At 37.4% G+C, this 26,208-nt stretch overlaps 1 protein-coding gene across 1 annotated transcript in view; it reads right to left on the bottom strand.

The window, feature by feature from the left end:
* Positions 1–4,046: 4,046 nt before the first annotated feature.
* Positions 4,047–26,208, bottom strand: part of CMPK1 (cytidine/uridine monophosphate kinase 1) — a 32,742-nt gene continuing 10,580 nt past the window's right edge. Inside the window, exons 2-6 of the mRNA XM_084875649.1 lie at positions 10,513–10,659; positions 8,644–8,796; positions 7,307–7,383; positions 6,955–7,051; positions 4,047–5,393 (exon numbers count right to left, since the gene is read on the bottom strand). Of these exons, the coding sequence (XP_084731775.1) occupies positions 5,352–5,393; positions 6,955–7,051; positions 7,307–7,383; positions 8,644–8,796; positions 10,513–10,659 (516 nt within the window). The 3' untranslated portion in view covers positions 4,047–5,351. The remainder of the gene's footprint in view (positions 5,394–6,954; positions 7,052–7,306; positions 7,384–8,643; positions 8,797–10,512; positions 10,660–26,208) is intronic.

Here is a 26,208-nt window from a genome sequence, read left to right as displayed (position 1 = left end):
ACCAGTCAGCTAAATTAAGATGGCAGATCCTGCATGAATGTAATTACAGACTGTAATAATGCCTCCTCTATGCACCTAGCTATTATCACTTCAACAATTGGCCATAACCTTATATCATCATTTAGCTGATGACTGTAAACTTAACAGCTCCTTTCTTAAGTCAAATACACCACGTGAACTCAGAAATAGTTATAAAATTACTCAAACCACATATTAAGGGCAAATGAAGATAGTGTTAAGGACTCACATTCCTGAAACTCATTTTCAGCAATAAAATAATCATGGAGAGAAATGGGAATGTGGCCTATGATCATGAAGACTTTTGAGTAAAGAATGGTGTTTGGTGGAGTAAATATGGGTAGAATTAAAGTGAGCTCTTCCAAGAGCCAACATGTATTAAGTAGAACGGGACTGAACCAAATTCTACTTCCCTATTCAAGTTTTTATACTCCCCACACTCATCCCAGCCCATCCCAGCCCATCCCCTGAACTTCTGAATCTTCCATTAGCACACAGCAGCAGCAGTCTCAAGCCCAGTAGTTACCCTATCCCCAAACAGCACTGATCCAGATCTAAGACCTAAACAGAGGAAAACATATAAACTTTACATCGACACATTTAAAACAAGCGGGGCCCAGCCCATGTGGCTCAGTGGTTTTAAAGTTGACCCATGAACCAGGTTTCGGTTCCATCTCTGATCAGGGCACATGCCTGGGTTGTGGGCTCAATCCCCAGTAGGGGTGTGCAAGAGGCAGCAGATCAAGGATTCTCTCTCATCAATGATGTTTCTATCTATCCCTCTCCCTTCCTCTCTGAAATAAAACATATAAATAAGAGGGATTTTGATGCAGCTGTTTTAACTTGGTTATTTCAATGTAGGACTATTTTGAGCCAATCTAAAAGTTAGCTATAAAACTCTAGCACCCTCTCCCTTCCTCCCTCCCCTCAAATAATGTGCCTATCTTGACCACTATCCCAGTTGAGGATAGAATAATGGTAGTGCCTACTGTGTACATTGCCTGGCAATTAAAAAGCATTTTCACTTTGACAGGCCATTGTGATGCAGCCTCATCACAATCAGATATTTGAGCCAAGTTCTCCAAGCTGCTTTGGAGCCACTTGTGAGAATGCTCCTCTATAGCAGCTCCTCTAATAATGACTCAATGTCACTTAGTTATAAGACATTTCACTTAGAGTTGTTAAGCGAGGACATACTGAATGAAAACAATAAACCAAGCATGAGCCATGCACAACAGCTTTGTGCTTCCAAGTACTAACTGCTGAACTAACTCGATGTCTTTCCCTCTGGCTCTGGGAGCCCTCGGCACCAGGTAAGTGAGGGCTGCAGGGTTTTACAAACCAGGAAGGAAACCTATTCGATCCTGGGCTTTTCTTGAAAGTCCATCTTGAGTTTGTTATCAATTCCCATGCCCAATATTCTATAAGCAGCTACTAAGAGTGTATTTCTTCCAAGAAGCCTTCTAACATTGAACATTCCTAAAGTTCACACACATGGCTTTATATGAATTTTACTTTCTCTTTTTAAAGGTGGTTACTCAACCAAATGAGAATGCATCTGCTATGTATATGGCATGCTGCTTGACGGCTTCATTCCACTGTGCAGAAGACCTTAAAGTTTGCTTCAATAATCTACCTTTAGGCTAGAATGTAGAGGCACCCCTGCAGATGCTTTTCCTCTGGTTGATGAGGACATTAAAGGCCAGTTAGGAAGCTGCATAGTTACTTGAAAATGCAATATAAACAGAAAACAATTTTGTGGCTGAAAGAACCTGACCTGGGGAAATATTGATCAGGAACCCTGTCTCCCTAAACAGTACAAAATAATTAAGCCCTTTTCTCTTATGTCAGGGTCTTATGAGGGCAGCAATGAGAGAGAGAGGGGGGGGGGGGAGCCTCTTTGGAAAAGAGGGACCCAAGAGAAGCAGGTTCTGCTCTAATGAATGGGGCGGGGGAGCGAGGGGGTGAAGCGCGCAGGGATCCCATACAAGTTTGAGCAGACAGACCATAGTCCGTATAGGTGACGTAGGGTATAGGGTGGGAGCCAGAAATTCAACTGTTCTCTTCAGCCCTCGACAGGAAAAATGGTGACTGTAGAACTTGATCAAGGTCCAGAACATCACAGTCACAATAACTATACCCATTCAAAGGAAAGCAGCCTGGATCCAAGAGAGTACTTACACTGGAGCCCAGAATGACCAAAAAAAAAAAAAAAAAAAAAGGCGGGGGGGGGGGGGGAGAGAAGATTAAGACCATTATTACCTTTACCTTTTTCCTTTGGTGCATAATAAAATAGCTTCCTTTCATTAAAAAAAAAAAAAAATACTTACAATGAAAGAGTACTGAATTTAGCAGATGTACGTAGGCTAGGGAGAAGTGCAGCAGACTATATGCCAGCCAACCAAAACAGCTAAAAGGTCTATCCGCATCCGTGTTAGTATTAGAAAGAAAATTCTGGGGACCTTTTCCCCCTCCCTACTTGGGAGTCCACTCTATGGGACTCCTCCCTCTCCCCACGTGGGAGTCTGTACTTGTTCTTCAATAAATTTCTACCTTTTCTCTCTCTCTCTCTCTCTCTCTCTCTCACACACACACACACACACACACACACACACACACACACACAAATTCTTGGAAGGCAGAGAGCATGCTTATAGTACTATGGCTTGTGCAATTAATGTGTGTTTGAAGAGAAAAGACCAAACCTCCGGGACAACTGAAATGTCAGACATCCACTTAAATTACATGGACAAAGCCACAAACCACAAAAAAAACCCGCATCCTGAGACAAACTGCTTGCCTGCTACCAATTTTCCCCTCAAAGAGACAAGGAATCGACGCTGCAGGCTGGCAATGCAATAGGCTTCTTGTGCCTCAACCCAGATTACTTCTTGAAGAAATGGGATAGCAATGCTTTCTGCTTAATTTAAGATGCACAAACATAATACACAGAGCAGAAAACTCTCCTGGATCCTCAGCTCTGCTTTTGCTATGTGAGGATGTTAAGTCTCCCATATGCTTGTGAGAACAGAAATCTGAACCAGCAAACAACAAAGGCCACAACACAATATTTATTGGGATTATTTACTAAATAATCCATATATATCCAAAAATCACTGAATGGAAGTAATGTTAATTTTTTTTTTTTTAATAGCAAGGCTTCCACTGGGTTCTTTCAAGAAAAGTCAAAAACTTCTTGGTGACTGTGTCTTTAACAAATGGAAATACGACCTAACTAGTGAATTTAGATGTATCTTAATCAGCTACTAAACTCAATATTGCTGACATGTTTTTCTACTTAAGCAAACAACAACAAAAAAGCTTCATAGTTTAGTAATTATTATGTTTCTTGGTTTTTGTTCTCGAATGTCACAGAAATATATTTGATGAAGGGAAGCAGTCTCAGCAGTCTCCTTAAAATCCACACGTTTAAGGTTGCTTTCACACCAACATAAATATTTAGATCCCCATCTGATAGGTTTCTTCACTTATGTGAAAAGGAACACATTCAAAATCTTAAGTCTTCACTCTTGCTTCATACTACAGCCATTTTTATTAAATTACCCATAAAAGCGCTCTGTCCTGGCTGGATGGGATCACTAGATAAGAATTCATTACAACCTCTTCCAAGAAACCAAGATGTCAATACAAATTTTGGTGGCTAATATGTTATAGTACTTATGGATACTTTGTTGTTTTAATGGCAAGAATGTTGCAAGTTCATCATCAATAAGTGAATTTCATAATACACATAGAAATAAATAAATCTATTACAAGACAGGAGTGGTGGACAAAAGTAGGTTTACAGTTGTAAGTACATGAAACAGTTAACAAAGCTGTTGTAATAATCATAATGTGCATGTCTCTTTCCATATGAACTTGAAACCTATTTTGCCCATCCCTATAGAAGAATATCCACAAATTATCCTCAGTATTTCCAATGGCTTTAAATATAAAAATTTAATTATATTAACAATTATACAAAGTCAAATTTTAATTATGTTAATTATACAAAGTCAAAAAGATGCTGAAGATGAGAAACATTTTAATAAGTCTCATAATAAGAACCTTGATACCACTTTGTATTGGTGATGACAGAAAGAAGAATGGAGAAAATGAATTTCTCAAAGATTTTTAAAGGAAGAATAGATTTAAGGAAACATTCCTTTGGACTCTACAGCCTTCTTTTTTATTCTGTACCTTTCCATGCTTAAACATGATGCCAAAAAATAATTTACTGAATAAAGGACTGAATAAAAGTAGCCAGGAAGGAAATCAAACATTTATAAGATATATTTATTATTTTTCTGACCAAAGTGCAGTGATTTTTAAATCTTCTTAAATAACTATGAAAAAATATTCAAGGAAATAAAATACAAATGGGAAATTTAACCATTAATTTCTTCTACTTTATACTAACCTTAAATTTAGTCTAGAAAAGAAACAAACTAACAAAAAAAAAAAAAAAAAAAAAAAAAAACCCAAACCATTTTACCATAAATCTAGTACATGCATTTCAAGGTTTTACTGCTAGGAATTTTGAGATCAATCTAATCATTAGTAACACTATATAATAGAGCATAAGGAACACATGTCATTAGATATGACCCTTGCCCCTTATCTTCAGATTTATGTCAGAATAAAGCTGACACTTCTGCCAGGCTCTGAACCCCCAGTGCCCTCATCCTAATCCCTGGAAGCAGACTAAGCCCTGTCATACAACTTTGTACAAGTTGTAGTAAAACTAAAACACAGCTAAGTTGTTTTTTTTTTTTACCTTTCTATAGAATATAGTCAGTTATTGGATAAATACTAAAACACTTCTAGCAATTCATCTTATGAGTTTGTTTACCAAACACATTGTGCAAGAACTAACTACACAAAAAGTTCCTTTGCAATTTGGTCCACAAATTCACTTAGCAGGTTGGAAATTTAAAACCTGCAAGAAAAAGAAGAGGTGAGGAATCCCTAATCCTTACATGTTGCAATCACTAAAGGGATATACACATACTAAAAAGTTTTGCTCACAGAAGGCACAAACTAAAAAGGAATATCCTTATCGAATAAAAACAACAAGCTAGCTAATGCCCTTCCTTGTTTTGTGAGCACCATAGCTAAGACAAAGTTAGACCCGAATTCACTGTCTACTCCTATGACGACAAAAAAAAAAAAAAAAAAATTCAAGATAAAAAATTTAATTTGTCTTACTATATACTTTCTGGCCACTAATTATGATGTAATTATGAAAGATTAAAATTGCCTTAAAAAGGGATTGTGATAGCAGCTATCAAAGCAATATTCAAGCATGATTTCAAGGATGCTTTCCGGTTTAGTTAGCCTTCTTTGTCAAAAATCTTCACAACTTCATCAAAAACCTGCAAAGGAAAAAGATAGTGATTTTAAAAGAAGATATTGTTAAAATACCATATGGCTTAAAAGTATAACAAATTTATATTAATTTCCAAAGTAGATAATTAAAAAACACATTATGATTTCTTAGTTTTATTTATTTTACTTTAAACAGTAATATAATATCATAAATAATACATATAAGCCTTGGCCAGTTTTGCTCAGTGGATGGAGGATCAGCCTCCAGACTGAAGGGTCCTGAGTTTAATTCCAGGTTGAGGCACATGCTTGGGTTGCAGGCTCAATCCCCATTGTGGGGTGTGTAGGAGGCAGATGGTTGATGATTCTCTCTTATCATTGATGTTTCTCTCTCTCTCTCCCCCTCTCTTCTCTCTCTGAAATCAATAAAAATATATTTAAAAAATAATACATATAAAACTATGAGTATGTTGCATTCAATTTTAGGACAAAATAAAACTTCTTAATCGGCTACCAAAAATTGATAAAATGAGCCGAAACCGGTTTGGCTCAATGGATAGAGCGTTGGCTTGGGGACTGAAGGGTCCCGGGTTCAATTCCGGTCAAGGGCATGTACCTTGGTTGCGGGCATATCCCCAGTAGGGAGTGTGCAAGAGGCAGCTGATCGATGACTCTCTCTCATCGATGTTTCTAACTCTCTATCTCTCTCCCTTCCTCTCTGTACAAAATCAATAAAATATATTTTTTTAAAAATTGATAAAATGGAAGTGGCTTATCTTCCTAGTTCTGATTCTAAAACACTTAAGTTTTCTGATATATTACCTCACCACTACAGAAAGTGGCAATAGATTTTTAAAAAATTAAAAAATGACTATACAATAACAAAGAAAGGTCCAAGGGGAAGACTGGGTGAATTAAAAAGCACTAGAAATAGTTGCTGGGCAATGAGGGCTTTCAAACCACAGTTGAGAGAAGACAGCTGACTTATGAAGAAAGAGAGCAGTACTAGCCACAGACACCATGCACCTCTGGAACTATAATACATGTTTTTATTTTTTTATTAAATTTATTGGGATGACACGGTTAACAAAATTATACAGGTCTAGGTGCATAATTTTACAACACATCATCTGTACACTGTATTGTGTGTTAACCACCCCAACTCAAATTTCTGACCATCACCATTTATCCCCACTTTCCCAGCTCCTGCTGCCCCCTGGAGCTCTGTGCTCTGTGACAGAAGAAATGAAGGCAGCCTGTGGCTCCTGAGCTACAATAGATAATCTGCAATTCATGTTATAGATTTTTTTTTTAATGCTCATGGTCCAAATCATAGTCTCAAATGCCAATTTTCCAGTGTTTGAGAAATGAAGTTTGGAATTAATAAATCACCCGCTTCTATGAAGAATAACTCTGAAGTTGCAAAACCCATTTTAGACTCTATTCAAAAAGGAGAAAAAACCTAATTTTTCATTTAATCTCCAGTGTCTTGAAAAGCAAACTGTTCTGTCATACTATTTTTTTTTTCTCCTGCCTATGCTCTCCATCACATTTTCTCTTGACTTTTTTTTTTTTTTTTTTTTTTTAAGGCAGGATCAGGATACTCACTTCATCAACGGATTTAGAAGCATCTATTTTCTTTACTTTTCCCATTTCTTCATATAAGTCAATAACTGGCTTTGTCGACTGAAGATAGGTTTGAATTCTGAAAGGGAAAAAAAAGGCAAATATTGCAAGGTTCTAAGTATTCCTCCATTCTCCTCCATGTTATAGGATGCTCAGAGGAGAACACTGGATCTGACCCAACTGAAGATGCTTTAGCATCTTCTTAGATAAGCCATTTCACATAGGTAGGCATGACATTTTCTTTTTCTGAACCAAAATGAGGCAAGTATTTAACCTGCTATTCAAGTTCCAAACTGAGAATGAGGTGGCTTATTGTATAAAAACTGCAAAGTACCTCTTTTCCAAGCTCTCTCTGTTGTCATCACTCCTACCACTACTCTTTCCCCTCTCAAGACATCGTTCAATACAGATCTAAAAAGAGAAATAAATACAAAGTTATTATAAAAAAGAAAGATATGAATTTGTCATTCTTTTAACCTGAAAAGAGAATAAAGTTTGAAGAGTTAAAAAACAAAACACCTGCATTAAACTGAATGTGTCTAATTCATTAATCAACATGTAAAGTCCTTTAAATTTAAACATGTGGTTCAATTTATATAAACTAGATTAAGTAAGTACAGAACATAATAAGATTCATTCATGACTCAGTTTTTCCTGTGGATTTTTTTTTTTTAAACCGCAATAAAAAGAAGATATATGTGTGCATAATTCCATCTAGGATACATTATTAACTTATTAGGTATGAATTACATGCCTCTGACTTTGTTCTATTTTTGCTTACTTTTCAGTAATTCCATAAATACTCCTAATATTGAAGAATCAACATCATTTGAATAAAGTATCCCTTGTTAATCATGAATAAACATTCCTTAGTTATAAAGCTGTGGTAACATTCTAAAGTTAACTTTGAAGAATAAGTGAAAACATATTTTTGGGGGTTGGTAGAAGAGAGTTACATTTTAAAACAACTAAAAGGCTTTAGCAAGTCCCTCTACCAGAGCACATTTGCAATTCAACCAGCCAACTTCCTTCAAAGCAATACTTCAGATTCTTATTCTTTCAGGCAGTTGACATTAATTTAATGGAGTTTACAGGTGTGAAACAGCCAGGCCTTTTAATTAAATGAGTCCAAGAAATTAACTCAGTTAGTCAAAGGTATGTCTAAGTATGCTATTGGAAGTGCCAGAGAGAAAAAGAATGCTTTCCTGCTTTTTTTCAAGATCATTTTACACTATGAACACAAACCAGGCTATCTTAAATGTTGCCTTAAAATAGAAAGTTTTCCCAAGTTCTCAGAAATGTGTGTCTCTTTTCCAATAAATAGCCATCCTAAGGTAAGATACACTCTCTGATAACAGTGCATACCTCAGAAGTAATAGGGCAGCTTCATTACTTAACATTATTATACAAGTCAATTTTTACTTAAAAACAAAGCAAAACAAAATCCTTTATTTTAAAAATAAAGCAAATTTTAGGCCCACAAGGTTGCTGATGCCAAAAAGTGTTTAGCACTCCAACAGCAAGACAGTACTATTCTGTCCATCCAATGTTCCAATTCAAAAAAATACTACTGCCAATATAAAATGTAATATAAGTAAACAGTGACTGCATTTTCTAATCATTGAATCAAGTTGTTTAAAGCCCATGTGGGCAGATGAAGATGTTCATTACCTCATTATCACAATCAAAAAACAGAACGAAAGATACATCTGCCTTCCCATCCATGGTCTTATTCCAACCTTGAAGGTTGTCTTCATTTCTTGGAAACCCATCAATCAAGAATTTATTCTTCTGAGCATTGGAAGCCATTATCTGATCCATTTCCTAAAAGAAAAGGAAACTTTAGGGTCAATACTACATTAACAATTTCTTAAGGAAGGTAGTGGATATATTGGTGTTTCTTTTATTTTTCCTTAAATCACAAATAAAGCATGAAGGATGCACGGACAAAAAAAGACTTAAAGAAAATGATCCGCCCTCGCTGGTGTGGTTCAGTTGGTCATGCCATGCACCAGAAGGTGGCTGGTCTGATTCCAGGTCAGGGCACATGCCCATGTTGCAGGCTCGATCCTCAGTACAGGGATGTGCAGGAGGTAGCCAACTGATGTTTCCCTCTCACAAGAATGTTTCTCTCTCTCTGCTTCTCCCTTCCTTTCTCTCTAGAAAAATCAATGGATGGATATATATATATATATATATATATATATATATATATATAGTATTTAAAAGAAAATGATCCAATCAGTATTAACATGGTTGCCTCGAGATAGTGGAGTTTTGGGTATGTATCCTTCCCCCATCTTATGCACATTCACATACAATTTGTGTGTAGTTTCTAAATGTTCTACAGTAAGCATGTATTATTTTCACATACACACTCACAGCATAAAGAAAAAAAATAAGTATTAATCAGTATCTTTGCTTCAGCCACTAGAGACCCTATCCAATCTTCCCCTTTCACTTCCCAAGTCATTTTGCTGTGGTGAGAAGTATGCTGCATCTAAAGGCACTCAGATTCTCTGCAATAATTCAAGTCCAATTGCAAAAATCCTTGGAAAAATATAGAGACTGCTAGCATTAATGATTAGTATAGGAGTTAATATTCTCTCTTTTTTTAAACTGCAATTAATTAAACCTAAATCTCACTGGCTACCCCGAAACAAAGGTAGCAAAAAAACAAAACAAAAAAACAAACCCAACACATTCAGAGAGACAGCAGACACCACACCATCCTCTTCCAAAGTCTGAATTTAGATAGGAGAATGTGGATATGTGAATGGGAGATGCAGATCTGTGATCTCCAAATCCTTACCACTACTAATCCCCACGAGATAATAAGCTCAGATGCATGATTTGGTCAAACTCCCGAGGAGCTTCTTTTCCAAAGCAAACCAAGTGCTCACATTGTCAAGACCCCCGAATCCTTTATCTGAGCGTTGGCTTTATCCCAGCATTTAGCTTCTCCAATATTCATAACACTTACACACAATTCTTTTGGACTCCTATTATAGCATTTCTGCCCCAATTATGGTACATCGATATTATATTCACTCAACACACATTTGAGGCCAAGTATCAGGGAACATGAAAAGCAAGGTCATAGCCCCTGGGGAGCTCAAAGTTCAGTGGATAACAAAATGTAATTAAATGTGCTAAGTTCTATGATGAGGTATAAAAGGATGCTATGATAAAACAAAGAAGCAAGCACTAACTATCTGGGACATTCAGAAGCTTTACCCAAGAGGGGCACATGTGGGAGGCAGCCAATCTATGTGTCTCTCTCACAATGATCTCTCTCTCTCTCTCTCTCTCTCTCTCTCCCTCCCTCCCCTCCCCTCCCCTCCCCTCCCCTCTCCTCTCTTTCTCCTTCCCTTCCACACTCTCTAAAAGTAAATGGGGGGGGGGGGGGGGAATAACCTTGGGTGAGAATTAACAACAACAAAATTCAATACTCTGAATATTTTCATTACTCAAAGAAAAGGCAGATATAATTTATCATTTCCTTGCTTATTTAAGTTGGTTGGCATTCACATTCCTTACCCTCTTTAACAAACTGATGGTTATCTCAACTGGCACGATCTTTCCATCTTTAATGTACTTTTCAATGAGTTCACCATACTGTGAATCTGGGTTTTTCCTTTCATCACGAAGAAGTTCTCCTGCAGAAAGGTGTGTATAGCCATATTTCTGAAAGAAACAACACACAAGAAAAAAAAAATCAAAATATAATCAACCTAGTAGGACTATTGCTTTCCCCCCCTTTGTTTTAATTTCTATATTCTATTTTTTTTCTTACAAAAAAGAAGTTTGGCTTGTATATTAAATAACTTAAAAGTTTAAGAGAGCCAAAACCGGCTTGGCTCAGTGGATAGAGCATCAGTCTATGGACTGAAAGGTCCCAGGTTCGATTCCAGTCAAGGGCATGTGCCTTGATTGCAGGCACATCCCCAGTAGGGGGTGTGCAGGAGGCAACCGATTGATGTTTCTCTCTCATCGATGTTTCTAACTCTATTCCTCTCCCTTCCTCTCTGTAAAAAATCAATAGAATATATATTTTTTTAAAGTTTACCACTCAGCCAGTGCAGAGCAGTGGTTGAGCATCAACCCATGAACCAGGAGGTCACAGATCAATTCCCAGTTGGGCACATGCCTGGATTGCAGCTAGTTGATTATCATCATTGATATTTTTCTCTCTCTCTCCCTCTCCTTCCTCTCTTTGAAATTAAAACATATGTTTGACATATAAATTTATTTATTTTACCTACACAGGCATAGTAGCTATAATGTTCACAAACCATGAAATCCTCCCAAAATTTATCTAATTATTCAAGAAATTAACACCTTATAATATTTCTTCACAAACACAATCAACAATCAATGTTGAAATGTTATTAACATTTTTTTTAAAAATGCCTAACAAGTGTCTATAAGATTCAAGGCAAAAAAACAAAACAAAAACAAAAATCTTACCACTGTTGGCTGTGTTTTTCATATAGTAATGCAAATGTTCAGTGAAACACCAACAATACAATTGCTCTTTATGGATTGCCTCTTCTATATGAAAAACACATTCCATTGTTTAAAACACACATTCTATAAAATCTGCTTTCCTTCCTTAAATTCATGTCTAAAGTGAACTCATCAGCATTTACACAATCTCCATTCTTCTGTTTTGTTTCCTCTCTCAGTAAACAGCACAAGTCCTACACAAAATCAGCTTTCCTGACCACTCTGATCACATAAAAAACCATCTTAGAGTATCACTGTCTCTCCATCTAGACCAGTATCTTCCTTACTACCCTCAAATGTCCATTTCCTACCTCTCTAGTGAGGTCTCATTATTATGGAAATACAGTTACCTATTTTATGTTAGTGGGGTGAGTAAATGAGATAATATATGGAAATCCCATACCAGAGAGCCTAACACATAGTAGGAGATATAAAAGCCATCAATTATAAATAATCTGGAAGCATACATATATACCATTTTTATGTTATAATTTGTGTATATATAAGTCTGTGTTGTGGTTTTTGATAGAAAAACTAATTAAGAGGCTTAAGTGAGATGACAGATATGAATATCTCGTGAAAGGTCAGTAAGTATAGTTTTATGACTGTGATTATCATTATTATTAAGGACTTACAAATGATGTATTAGGTCATAGGTCACAGTATAGAGTAGTTGAGCTAAGTCATATACAATGCTATGGTGTTGTTCTGCCATTTCCCCAAGGTCAGAATGAGAAAACAATATAGATCTAAGAAATAATACTGAAGAGCTTCCTCTACTGAACTTGCATATTCCCTTTGATTAAATCAAAAGAACCGTAAAATCTATTTTTAAAATATTCTTATTCCCAAATATGACACTCAGAACTACATTCAATGTTCAGCACAACAATCATATCATCCGAAATTCTTAAGATTCCCTGGGTTTTATCTTATCCATAGTAAATGAACAATAAATAATAACTTAAATCGTAATTTTCTTTTTAAAATATATTTTTATTGATTTTTAGAGAGGGAGGAAGAGGGGGGGGAAAGAGATAGAAACATTAATGATGAGAGACAACACTGATCACCTGCCTCTTGCATGTCCTGCACCAGGGACCAAACCATGAATTGATTCCCATAGGTCAATGCTCAACCACTGAGCCACCTCAGCGGGGCTTAAATCTCATCTTTAATTTCAACGTTAATATTTGAGGCAGCCCATACTCCCACCCTCCTTTCAAATTAGTATTTCAATTGCAAATTTACAAAAAAACAGACTCTTTTAATTACCTAGGCTATGATGAGTTTTTTTTCTCTTTTTTTTGGATTGCAGAGCCATGTTCTTTACCTCTTTCCTATGTTCAAAAATTGTTGGCTAAACTTGTCCTTGCTTATTAAAGTAGGGTAGTCAGCAAATTCTAAATAGTTTATTTGCTGACTAAAATTTGGCATAAAGTTTGGTCAGAATAAAAAACCATGGTATCTATCATTTATGTCTCTTAGTCATATAGCTCCTTCCATTATAAATGACCAGAAGTATATTTAGTTGTAATAGGCTTTAAAAAAATTCCTAACATTTACAAAAAATGAAATGTGAAAGTGTTTAATTATTTAAACTGTTATTTTAAAATTATTTCCACACCACACCATTTTAAATGCCTACTTTGTTCACCAAGGATAAGCAAACTTTTGAAAGATAGGTGTAGAAAGGACTTTATAAAAAGTGAAGTGTGACCTACTTTCCCATTTATTATGTACAATTTTCAAAAGGTATTTTGCATATACTGTCAACAAAATTTTATAGCAGCTTCATTCCCCATTGCTTACTTTGCCTCCTTCTTGGAAGTCTATGCTTGCTGGTAGCTCTCAGCTGGTCTAGAGATTACAGCATATAATAATATTGAATAATGCAGAGACAAACAGTACTAAACAATGCAAATGTTCAGTGAAACATCAACAATACAATTGCTCCTTATGGATTGCCTTTGCTATATGAAAAACACAAACATTTAGAAGTCCAGCTAGTAATTTAGAAATTAGTACACATACTGTTTGTTTCCTGACATTGCAGAACTCAAATCTGTAAGCTTTCTGTTGCATTAAAATGAGTTTGGCATACCATTATAAAAAGAGAAGCTAGTTGCAAACTGTAGAGGTATACAAATGATATTTTAAAAAATAATTAGTTTGTCAAAAGAGAGAAAACAACCAAATCTGCAAAGTCCTAGGAAACAAGGAATTTAAATAAATATAACCATGTCAAACCTACACATGTCTTTTTATTTCTCGGCCACATCACATTGTTTAAAAATCTTCCATTGGCCGGTGATTTTTTTATACTATATTTTTCTTAAGGATTTTGCAATTTTCCTCTTACCACAGAGTTTCTACAACAAAAAAAGCAGCTATTACTTACATACTTGTTATTATAGTATTTTAGTAATAGCTATACTTTAAAGAACATGTTTTCAAAGTATTCTACTTTCATTAAGTAATCACTGATGCCAATTTTAAGGGAAGCAAGAATGGGTATTTCCTAGGCTTAACCAAAACTTCCTTACATTCTCTGAAATTTCTGAGCAATTAAAACCTAGTGGTCACTAAATAGTCTTAAGAGCAATATTCAAAACCACAGCAGGTTATACCATGACAGAAACTACTATTCAACTAAAAATAGTTTTCTAGTGACGAATGTATAAACAATTCATTTAGAGTAACTATCTTTATGTTTTACTTTCATTTTCTTCTTTAAGACGTTAAAAAACAACTCGACTTTTATGAATCACACACTAACATTTGGAAAAAGAAAAAAACCACCATGTTCTCAATAAGACAAAACAAACATTCTATATTACTATAATTAGGCAATTTCTCTCACTTCCTAGTCCTAAACCCTAACTCTAACCCTGTCTTTCCTTCTTTCTAAATTTAGCTAATGTGCTTCTATGTGAACAAAAACAAACAACAACAAATAAAGAATTCAAGGTAAAAGTCCTTGGAGGCAAGAAGAGATCCACCAGACTGCTAGTGAGCCTTGCATTACATAGAGGGAATATACACTGAGTGTCCAGATTATTATGATCTCTGAACACATTATATATATATATATATATATATATATATATATATATATATATGTATATATATCTATATTAGAGGCCCGATGCATGAATTCGTGCAAGGGTGGAGTCAGGCCAGCCTGACCAGGGGGAGGGGACATGGGCAGTTGGCCAGCCTGCCTGCTGGTCAAACTCCTGGTGGAGGGGACAATTGCATATTAGTCTTTTATTATATAGGACACATGTGTCAAACACAAGGCCCGCGGGCCAAATCAAGCCCGCCAGGCCTTGCAATGTGGCCCGCACCGCGCTGTCATCACTACACTCCGCTGTCAGTTTATGACATTGTCAGTTTATGACTGTTCAGTAAACCATTCGGCCCGCGATTTAGGCTGGATTTTAGATTTTGGACCCTTCTCTGATTGAGTTCGACACCCCTAATATAGGATATACATTGAGTGGCCAGATTATTATGTGTTCAGAGATCATGATAATCTGGCCACTTAATGTATATTAGATAGAAATATATTTTTTAAAAAACCACAAAGAAATAAGAAAAACTGTCAATATTTATATATGGCATGATATTGTATAATATATAGAGAAACCTAAAGATGTGAAAAAACTATTAGAACTGATAAATGAATTCAGTAGATTACAAAATAAATACCCGGAAATCAGTTGCATTTTTATAAACCAACTAGAGGTCCAGCAAGTAGCTCACTTCTACTTGCCTCAACTGGCTGCTGCACCCATCACCGCTAGTAGCTTGCACCCTGCCCTCCACCGCTAGTAGCTCACTGCCTTGCCCCACCTGCCAGTGTTTCTTTGGCAGTGTCAGGGCCACAGGCCTTTTATTCATATTAGACTAGAGGCTCAGCATGCTATTGAAATCGTGTGAAGAAGCACCCCACCTCCCACCATGCAAGGAGGCATCCCGAGGGAGGCCGGGACCCGCATCTGACCTGCACAGCGCCGGCCACCGCACTGTGTGTGCTGGGGTCGGGGCAGGTGCTACTGTGTGTTGTGTTTCCACTCTGGCCAGCCCCTAGCCCCAGCCTCCTGGAGGCCCCCTGGGGCTGGGGGCTGCTCGCAGTCCCCTCCCACCCATCTATGCACGCAGCTCCTCCTGAGTGGTTGTGATGCAGCCTCCTCCTGAGCAGTAGAGATGCCCAGCTAATTAGCATATTCCCTGTTTATAAATATAGATAGATAGATAGATAGATAGATAGATATAGATATTGATGGGTAGATAATGAACTAACAGAAAGGGAAACTAAGAAAACAAGCCCATTTTCAACTGCATTAAAAAAGAATAGCCAGGAATAAGTTTAACCAAGGATACAAAACGCCTATACTCAGAAAATTATAAGACACTGGAGAAGGAAACTGAAGAAGATACAAATAAGTGGAAGCATATACTGAAGAAGTAACATCATTAAAATGGCCATACTACCCAAAGCAATCTATAGATTCAATGCAATTCCTATGAAGTTACATTTAATGGCTATTTCACAGAACTAAAACAAAAAATTTATATGGAACCACAAAAGACCCCGAATAGCCTCAGCAATCTTGAGAAACAAGAACAAAGTTGGAGAAATCACACTACCGGATATCAAACTACGTAAGGCCATAGTAATCAAACCAGCACGATACTGGTATAAAAACAGGTATATAGATCAATGGAAGAGAATAGAGAATCCATAAATAAACCTATGCCTTAACATCAATTAATATTTGACAAAAGAGGCAAAAACATACAATGAGGTAAAGACAGTCTATTCAATAAGCGGTGTTGGAAAAATTGGACAGATATATTCATAAAAATGAAACTATTATAAACACCTTCTTACATCATATACAAGAATAAATTCAACTGATGGACAAAACAGAACCAGAGACATAGAAGCACAGAACAGGCTGACTGTCGAACCTCAGAAGGAAGGCAGGGGAGGTTGGGTGAGTGGGTGGGAAGAGAGAAAATAAAGAAAAATAAAATAAAATCAAAATGAGTTAAAGGCTTAAATATTAGAGTCAAAACCTTAAAAACTCTAGAAGAAAAGATAGGCAGTAAAATCTTGGACATTTCTCACAAGCAATATTTTTTCTGATATATCACCTCTGGCAAGGGAAACAAAAGAAAAAATAAACAAATGGGACTACAATACATCAAACTAAAAAGTTTTGCACAGCAAGGAAAACCATCAACAAAATGAAAAAGCAAGCTCTAGCTGGTTTGGCTTAGTGGATAGAGTTTTGGCCTGTGGACTAAAGGGTACTGGGTTCGATTTCGGTCCAGGACACGTACCTTGGTTGCAGGCTCCTCCCCTGACCCGGCCCTGGTCGAAGTGCATGCAGGAAGCAACCAATCGATGTCTTTCTCTTATTGATATTTCTCTTTCCCTCTCTCTCCCACTCTCTCTAAAAATCAATGGAAAAATATCCTTGGGTGAGGATTTAAAAAATGACAACCCACTGAAAGGGAGAACATATTCACCAATGATAATCTGATAAGGGGTTAATGTCCAAAATGTATAAAGAACTTATAAAACTCAACACCAAAAAAACCAAACAATCCAATTTAAAAATGCATGAAGGGCCAGGACCGGTTTGGCTCAGTGGATAGAGCGTCGGCTTGGGGACTGAAGGGTCCCGGGTTCGATTCCGGTCAAGGGCATGTACCTTGGTTGCGGGCATATCCCCAGTAGGGGGTGTGCAAGAGGCAGCTGATCGATAACTCTCTCTCATCGATGTTTCTGACTCTCTTCTCTCTCCCTTCCTCTCTGTACAAAATCAATAAAATATGTTAAAAAAGAAAAGAAAAGAAAAGAAAAGAAATATAACTTTAAAAAAAAAAAAAAAAAATGCATGAAGGACCTGAATAGTCATTTCTCCAAAGAGGACATACAGATCACCAGTAGGCATACAAAGATGCTCAATGTCACTAATTACAGGGATGCAAATTAAAACCACAATGAGATATCGCCTCACACCTGTTAAAATGGCTATCATCAATAAATCAACAAACAAGTGTTGTTGGGGATGTGGAGAAAAGGGAACCCTCGTACACTGTTGGTGGTAATGCAGACTGATGCAGCCATGTGGAAAGCAGTATGGAGTTACCTCAAAAAATTAAAAATGAAACTGCCTTATCTGGGAATATATCTGAAAAAAAAACCAAAACAGTAATTTGAAAGAATATAATCACCCCTGTGTTCTTGGCAGTGTTATATACAATAGCCAAGATTCAGAAGTAGCCCAAGTGCCCATCAGTAGATGAGTGGATAAAAAAGCTGTGATTCATTTACACAGTGGAATATGACTCAGCTGTAAAGAAGGAACTCTTACTTTTGCAACAGCATGGATGGACCTGGAGATTATGCTAAGTGAATTAAGCCAGAGAAAGACAATAACCATATGATTTCACTTATATGTACGATCTAATGAACAAAATGGAAAACAGTCTCATGGACACAGAGAACAGACTGACAGTTGTCAGAGGGAGAGGATTGGAGGGGCTGGGTGATATAGATGAAGGGATTAAGCAAAGAAAAGAAACTCATATACACTGTCAACAGTACAGTGATTATCAGAGAGAAAGGGGGTTGGTGGGAAGTAGAAGCCAGTAAAGGGGGGATAAACGGTGATGAAAGGAAACTTGACTTGGGATGGCGAACATACAATATAATCTTATATAAGAAAAGGGTAACATGCAAATCAACCAAATGGTGGGAGAACCAGTCACTATGACACACACTGACCACCAAGGGGCAGACGCTCAACTTAAGAGCTGTCTCCAGCCAGCAGGCTCCGATCGCCCAATGGAGAATGGGGATCTAGGGGTGGTGATGTCAGGGGGCGGAGCTGGCTGCCAGCAGCCGGGGAAGATGGCCCTGATCACAGGCCAGGCCTAGGGACTGTACCTGTGTATGAATTTCGTGCACCAGGCCTCTAGTATACAGATAATGTACTATAGTGCTGTACACCACAAACATAAGTAATAAAAATTAACCAACATCACCTTATAAATTCAATAAGATTTTTTACAAATAAATTTTTAAAATAAGTAAAACAACTGATTTAATTACAATTATTGGATGTCCTTTAAATAGCTGATATGATTGTGAAGCATTTAAGACTTTGCATTCCCTATATAAAATTGGTGAACCTTAAAATCTAAATTGTGGTTATGTATTATCAACAAAGCACTTTTAGCAGAACACCTGGAAATGTTCCAGGTACTATTTATAACCATCCAGACTCACCAGTCTAGTACTTGTTGCAAACAATAGCTTTAGAGCCTATAGCATCCCAGCAACAATTTATGTAAGGCTATCATTATCTCAAAGGCATTTCCAATAGAACTTTTTCCAATTACACTAAGTCAAATGTCTGGTAAGGACTTTCCAGGAACAGTATCTGCCAGTCTTAGGGAACTTTTCTTTGACTGCAAGTGTACACAAATAATACTTAAAACTGATCAACTGTTTAGAGCACATGTGTCAAACACAAGGCCCACGGGCCAAATCCAGCCCGCCAGGCCTTGCAATGTGGACCGCACCGCGCTGTCATCACTGCACTCCGCTGTCAGTTTATGACATTGTCAGTTTATGACTGTTCAGTAAACCATTCGGCCCGCGATTTAGGCTGGATTTTAGATTTTGGCCCCTTCTCTGATTGAGTTCGACACCCCTAGTTTAGAGGGTTAGAAAAAGGTTTTTCATATGATCACTATTAAAGAAAGGCTAACATTACTTACAACAAAAAAAGGCTATCCATGGTTTAAAAAGCTTAAGTGTAATATTTTACTTAAATTGCTAGCAGATTTTTAGTCTGCCCTCATTGTATTTTCATTTGTGTGCACTACATTTGACCATGCTTATTTAATTGCAAATTTACATGTTAATATAAACTATGGAAGTTTTAAACACAGATTTTTTTTTCTTAAGCAAAAAGCTTTAATAGACAGACTCCAAATTAACATGAAGCATACTTCTCTCTCTAATTAAAGAGTGATATCTTAAAAACTTACATCCTATAAAGGAGAAAAGAGGAAGGATATAAATCAATACAACTTGTAATTCAGATGATTACAGTACTATTTCACTTTTCTCAAAGTTTTGCTTTTCATATAAGAAAACCTTAATTCAGGCAATACTTGGAACTTATTTTAAACCCATCAATATTTATTATCTACAAGATGCTAAGCAATGTGTTGATTCAGGGAAGGTAAAAAAGTTATATTCTCAAAGGATGTTTAGAACTGCATATATAAAGTGACTTGAACCCTATTTTAATTAATAGAGGCAATTCTTCACATATGCATAACTTTTGCTAAGGAATTCAGTCTTGACCAGCACTGTCTTTCTGGGGAAGAAGTTGATTCTACAGAGGCAGTGGCAAGAAGATAGAGCAATATATAAAACTTAAAGCAAGGATGAGTTAGAAGCCACCAAACAGGCTCCTTCCTCATTTGTGTAGACCTGGATAGCTCTCTTAACATTTTGCAGAAGGCTTCTCAGATAATTGAGGATTTTTGGTATTTGATTTATATACCAAAAGGCCCCCAAAGCAACCATGAATTGAAAAGGTCACATTCCCAATTTCATTCCAGTTGGTCATTTTCAGTATTTTATTTCTTTTAATTTATCTCAGCCCTTCCGAATCAAACTACATTCCTTAATAGCAGAAGGGGATAGAAAATGGCCAAAGATAAAGATCAGACCCAGAAGCCCCCAGGGATTTCATGAACGTAGAGGAAATAATTTGAAAACTTCTAACATTAATGGAAAAGCACAGAGGTCTCATTGATCTTAGGAAATACTAATCTGATCTTGTTACCGTATTTTCCGGCGTATGAGATGGCCCCCTAATTTTACAGTTAAAACATAGGTTTAGGCCTATATTCGCTATATAAGACTACCCCCCACTTCCGAGGCAACACCAGTTCTTTTTTTAATAGATTGCCTCTCTGACTCTGACCAATCTGAGCAGGCTTTTTACTAGAACACAGTGTAGCTTCTGGTACAGAACATGTATAATTTGCATGCATAAAAAGCCTGCTTGGATTGGCTGAGTTAGAGAGGTGGTCCGAGCAGCCTTGCAGTGATTGGTGCGGGATCGAGTTGGAAAATTCGTTTAGCGGCATATCCAGACGATTTTCGGGATCGAGTTGGAAAATTCGTTTAGCAGCATATCGAGACATTTTTCGGGATATACTCGGCGTATAAGACGACCCCGATTTTTCGGTTGACTTTTTTCGTTTCAAAAGTCATCTTATATGCCGGAAAATACGGTAATTAAATGACCAATTATTACTTAAAGTCACTACAGAGCCTACAAGCTAAACACTCATTATCACTACAACCCAAATATTATAGGTAGTGTAAGAGCCTGGAATTCAGTTAATTTAGTTACTGTGAGAACACTGGAAGAACATATATCAAACCACTCAGCTATAGCCCTAGTCTCTGAGCTTTCACTTTATGAAAAAAAGGTTTTTGCCCTGACTGGTTTGGCTCAGTGGATAGAGTGTCGGCCTGCACACTGAGAGGTCCCAGGTTCAATTCCAGTCAAGGGCATGTACCTTGGTTGCAGGCATATCCCCAGTAGGAGGTGTGCAGGAGGCAGCTGGTCGATGTTTCTCTCTCATGGATGTTTCTAACTTTCTATCCCTCTCCCTTCCTCTCAGTAAAAAATTAATAAAATTAAATTTAAAAGAAAGAAAAGAAAGAGAGGTGTTTTTTTTAAACACTAAGTAGGCCCTACTATACATTTATTCTTATTTTAAAAAGGTAAATAACATTAAAATGAGAATATCATTTACTCAGGGAATACCAAAAGAAATCACCCTAAGAGAAATAACTACTTGAGAATGTCATTTGTAAAGACCCTCATCACAAAATAACCATAACATTTTAATAGCTCAGGTTCTCTTTGAGAACTAAATTTATTTGGATTTAGAACTAAATTTATTTGGATTTACAGCACTTGAGAAAAATGTGCAAAGGACACCAAAATCTGAATTCAATAATATGTGTAAACATGACATTTGAGCATCTATAAAATTACCAAACTAATGCAGAAATGCTTTTAGAGAAGCACACAGAATTCAGCAAGGATCACAAGAACATAACCTTGCATAAAGTCATCTTCTATATATATAAAAGCTAAGTGACCATCTGACTAGCCAACCAGTAGCTATGGTGTGCACTGACCACCAGGGGGCAGACGCCCAATGCAAGAGCAGAAACCACAGGCATGGAAACATGGAATAGACTGATGAATGTCTGAGGGAAGAGGGAAGAGGAGAGGGCGGGAAAAGATTTTATATGTCTGATAGAGGCCCGATGCAAGAAATTTTGGGGTGAGGGGCATCAGCCCAGCCTGCACTCTCTCCAATTTGGGACATCCCTCTCACAATCCAGGACCACTGGCTCCTAACTGCTCACCTGCCTGCCTGCCTTCCTGCCCCCTGCCAGCCTAATCACCCCTAACTGCCTCTGCCTGCCAGCCTGATTGTCCCTAACTGTCCCCCCTGCCAACTGGGTCACCACCATCAGCCACTCCCCTGCCAGCCTGGTTGTCCCAAATCCCCTCTCCCCTGAGTCTGGTCGCCTCCAACTGCCTCCATCTGCTGGCCTAGTCACCCCTAGCTGCGCCCCCACTGGCCCGGTCGCCCCTTACTGCCCCCTCCTCTGGCCTAGTCCCCCCCCCAATTGCGACCCCCCACCACCAGCCTGGTCGCCCCTTACTGCCCCTCCTCCCCCCTGCTGGCCTGGCCGCCCCCAACTGTCCCCCTTGTCTGCCTGGTTGCCCCTCGCAGCCTGCAATTCTGTCGTCCTTCCAGTTGTTTTGGTTGTGACAGCCCATGGCTTTTTATATATTAGGTCTAGAGGGGTCCCTCAGCCTGGCCTGCATCCTCTCGTAATCCAGGACCCCTCAGAAGATGTTGGAGAGCCAGTTTGTTCACATCCTATCCAGTGTTTGGATCACAGGTGCATGAATCTATGCATCGGACCTCTAGTATACTTATAACACTGAACTAGAAGTTAAGAGGTAAAGTTTTATAACTACATTTTATCACAACTCAGTGTGACCGTGGGAAATTTATTTAACCTTTCTTAGATCTCAGTTTCTTACTTGTAAAATAAAAATATCTATACTACCACAAATAATATCTACACTATATAGTAAATATCATCATTATCGATTAGAACTAGAAGCATCTTCTGAAGAACATAATCCCAAAAATGTGCACTCTGCTGTGGAGAGCACTTGGGTAGGCACATTGGGCATTCTTTAATTATTGTCAGCTGAATCCAGTGATGGTGGCAGAGCCTCATCCTAGAGACACATTTTGCCAAAAGGCAAGGGTGTTGTCAACTCAACCTTCAGCCCAGGTGCTGGGAAGTGTGTTTTATTTGTAAATCCAGTCAAGCACCAGGAATGAATTCTTGGGCCCACATAAGAATGTAAATAATCTCCTTTGTCTTGACTTTTAGTAAAACTCCTGGTATTTGGGGGTATAAAATAAACACACTGCATGGGCTCTGGGTCCCTGTCTCTCCATCAAAGGACAGTGGTCCCACCCGATCCCAGCTTTCCCTACTGTATCTGTCTCTTTCTTTCATTTTCTAAATCCCCTGTCGCCCCTACTCAGGAACAGGATTGTCTTCTATCTGTGCTACACTTGGAAAAGGGATCCCCCTCTATACTGTGCTAATAGATTCAAGACCTAATGTGAAAGTACTCAGATAGGACAGGGCGGAGTCAGACAAACTCATACAGGTTAGTCCTAGAGCAAAGTCCAAAATAACCAGTGGCTAAACAACAAATTACATATCAATAAAGGAACAGAACCACTTAACTGGCTCAATAGCAAGTGAAATACATACAAGAAAAGACTAATGTCAAAGAATAACCATAGAATAAGTAAGAGTATGCTATTAAAAATCTAATTCACACCAAAACCAGTTTGGCTCAGAGGATAGAGCGTTGGTCTGCGAACTGAAAGGTCCCAGGTTCGATTCTGGTCAAGGGCATGTGTCTTGGTTGCGGGCACATCCCCAGTGGGGGGTGTGCAGGAGGCAGCTGATTGATGTTTCTCTCATCGATGTTTCTAACTCTCAATCCCTCTCTTTTCCTCTCTGTAAGAAATCAATAAAATATATATTTAAAAAAAAATCTAATTCACTATGCAAATAGTCTCCAACACAGAGACTCAAAAAATTGGCATCACAAATGTATGTGAGTGCATTATAAACCTTATGAGAACCAACAAGAATTCACCTTGCTTTCTATCTTCTTATAAACAAACAGATCAATAGCTTTCCCAACTATAATAAGAATGACTACAGCAGGTCCTCGGGTTATGTCAGAGATCCATTCCTATGGTGCAACGTAACGCGATTTTCGCTCTAAGTCGGAACCCACCTACATAAGCACCTATGTCACTCATATGGAGCACATAAACAGCAGTCATGAAGTGAAATGGTAAAAAAAAAAAAAAAAAAAAAAAAAAAAAAAAAAAATTAAAAGAAAGACAACAATTCCTGACCATTAGTTGTGGTAAATAAATAATAAAAAACATAAAGCATATATGTACATACATCAAAATGACGGAACTTTTTAATAAATACTGTAAGTGGGAGATGGCGATGTAACCATGAAACAACAAATGTCAAGTCCGACATAACCGTAACCCAAGGACTGCCTGTAATTAGAAAATATACTTTTAAAAGATCCTATTCAAGTCAACTATACCTAATTTAAAAAAAAAAAATCCTATTCTAGATAGCAATAGACTTAAATTAATATCAAATCTGAAGAGAAGAGTAGAATGAAATTCAAAGTAGCCTCACATTAAGGATAAAAATCCCTATAAAATAAGCATCATTGTCCTTGGTCAGGTGGCTCAGTTGGTTGGAGCATTGTCCCATGCACCAAAAGATTGCAGGTTCGATCCCTGGTCGGGGTGCATACAGGAGGCAACCAATCAATGTTTCTCTTCCCCTCTCTCTGCTTTCCTCTCTCTCTAAAAAAAATTTCTTTAGTCAATAAAAACATATTCTCGTATGAGGATTTTTTAAAAAGCATCATCTAATTTCAAGAGAGAGAGAGAGAGAGAGAGAGAGAGAGAGAGAAAGAGAGAGAGAGAGAGAAACAGTACCTGTACAATCAAAGACTTATTTAAAATCTAAAACAAAATAATTGCAGAGAATAGCAGCAAAAATCAATTTAAATGTTTGGATAAAAATTTTTTCTGAAAAGTGATCCATTCTTTAAACAAAGGAGAAACAAAAGTATAACATAGCAACACAAAAACATACTGATGGGCATAAAGTCAAGAGTTACAGGAGAGAGAAAACAGTCCAGTTTTATAGTCTAGAAACAGATGGAAATTTAGAGACACACTGTTGAGCGGATCTAAAAAGCACAGCAGCAAAGATTTAAAAGGAAACATATTTCAATGAAGCCCTACTCTAGACAGTAGAGTTCAAAATTATAAGATGTTTTGGAAATGACACTTCCATGGCAAAGACAATACATCCACACTACTTCTAGTCTCCAGAATAAACCTTTGGAGCACTTTCAGAACTTTATTGTGTCAAGCACCTTTTTCAATCGATATTTTAGAGAAAATTACTCTTGCTTAGACAACAAGAAATATCTTCATTTTTAGTCTATCAACCTGTGCTAACAGAAGTGTGAGAAAATCATTACTTGGCTTTAAAAGGTAGTACATATTAGAAGTCACACGTGTCACCCAGGAGAAAATTAGTAAGGTGCCGGAGAGGCCAACGGATGGGGAGAAGACTTGCCCGTTGCTGTGTGTCTTCACCACCAACACCTGGTGCCACCACCACATGGAGGACGTCTCCAGCGGCAACATGCTATCCAGCGAGCTACAGAACTATGGCTAGATAGATGCACTCTTGAAAGAACTGACTGGCTTAGTAAATGAAGTCTACCCAGAATCTAGAAAGGAGAGTGCACACTTCAACTTTGCAACTGTTTTTACAGATATTAAAAGACCTGGCTATTGAGTATAGGAGATTGGTACATCATGCCTGGGAGGAAGGGACTGAGGACATTTATGAATGCATTTTGCTCAATCTCTAAGAAGATACATTTTTTTTTAATTTTTAGTTTTTATTAAATTCATATAAAACTTAATAAAGTTTTTTAAAATTAAAAATGGGACATATGAGTATTTTGTTCCTTTCCTAATTCTATTCAACATAAATACCAAGTAATCAAAGATAACTTTCTGAAGCGATATAGCCAACACCTTTATCTTTTTCACCCTTTTATTTATTAAATTATTATCTGTGTACATATTTTAACATTGTCCCCCCTCCCATACATACCCTCCCTTCCCAGAGTTTTGTGTCCATTGGTTGTACTTATATGCATGTAAGAAGATACATTTTTGATGGCAACAAATCTTAGCACAACCTGGGATTTAATGTTGACCATAGATAATTGTATCCATCAGCACAATACAATAAGGGACTCCTGGTTCTTGATGAGAGCCTATCTTTCATGTAAGTGGAATGCCTTAAAAAGTGCTAAGCTTATGGGAAAATTGTATGGAAAAAAATTTTTCCTGCCATAACTATACAACAGTAAGACTGCTGGTTACCATTCTGCAAAACAGGCAACTTCTCCCACTCCA

This window comes from Pipistrellus hanaki (genome assembly GCF_964339955.1).
Source record: "Pipistrellus hanaki genome assembly, chromosome: 2".
Taxonomy (NCBI): Eukaryota; Metazoa; Chordata; class Mammalia; order Chiroptera; family Vespertilionidae; genus Pipistrellus; species Pipistrellus hanaki.
The sequence above is the reverse complement of the archived record's forward strand: the minus strand, read 5'-3'. Positions and strand labels throughout refer to the sequence as shown.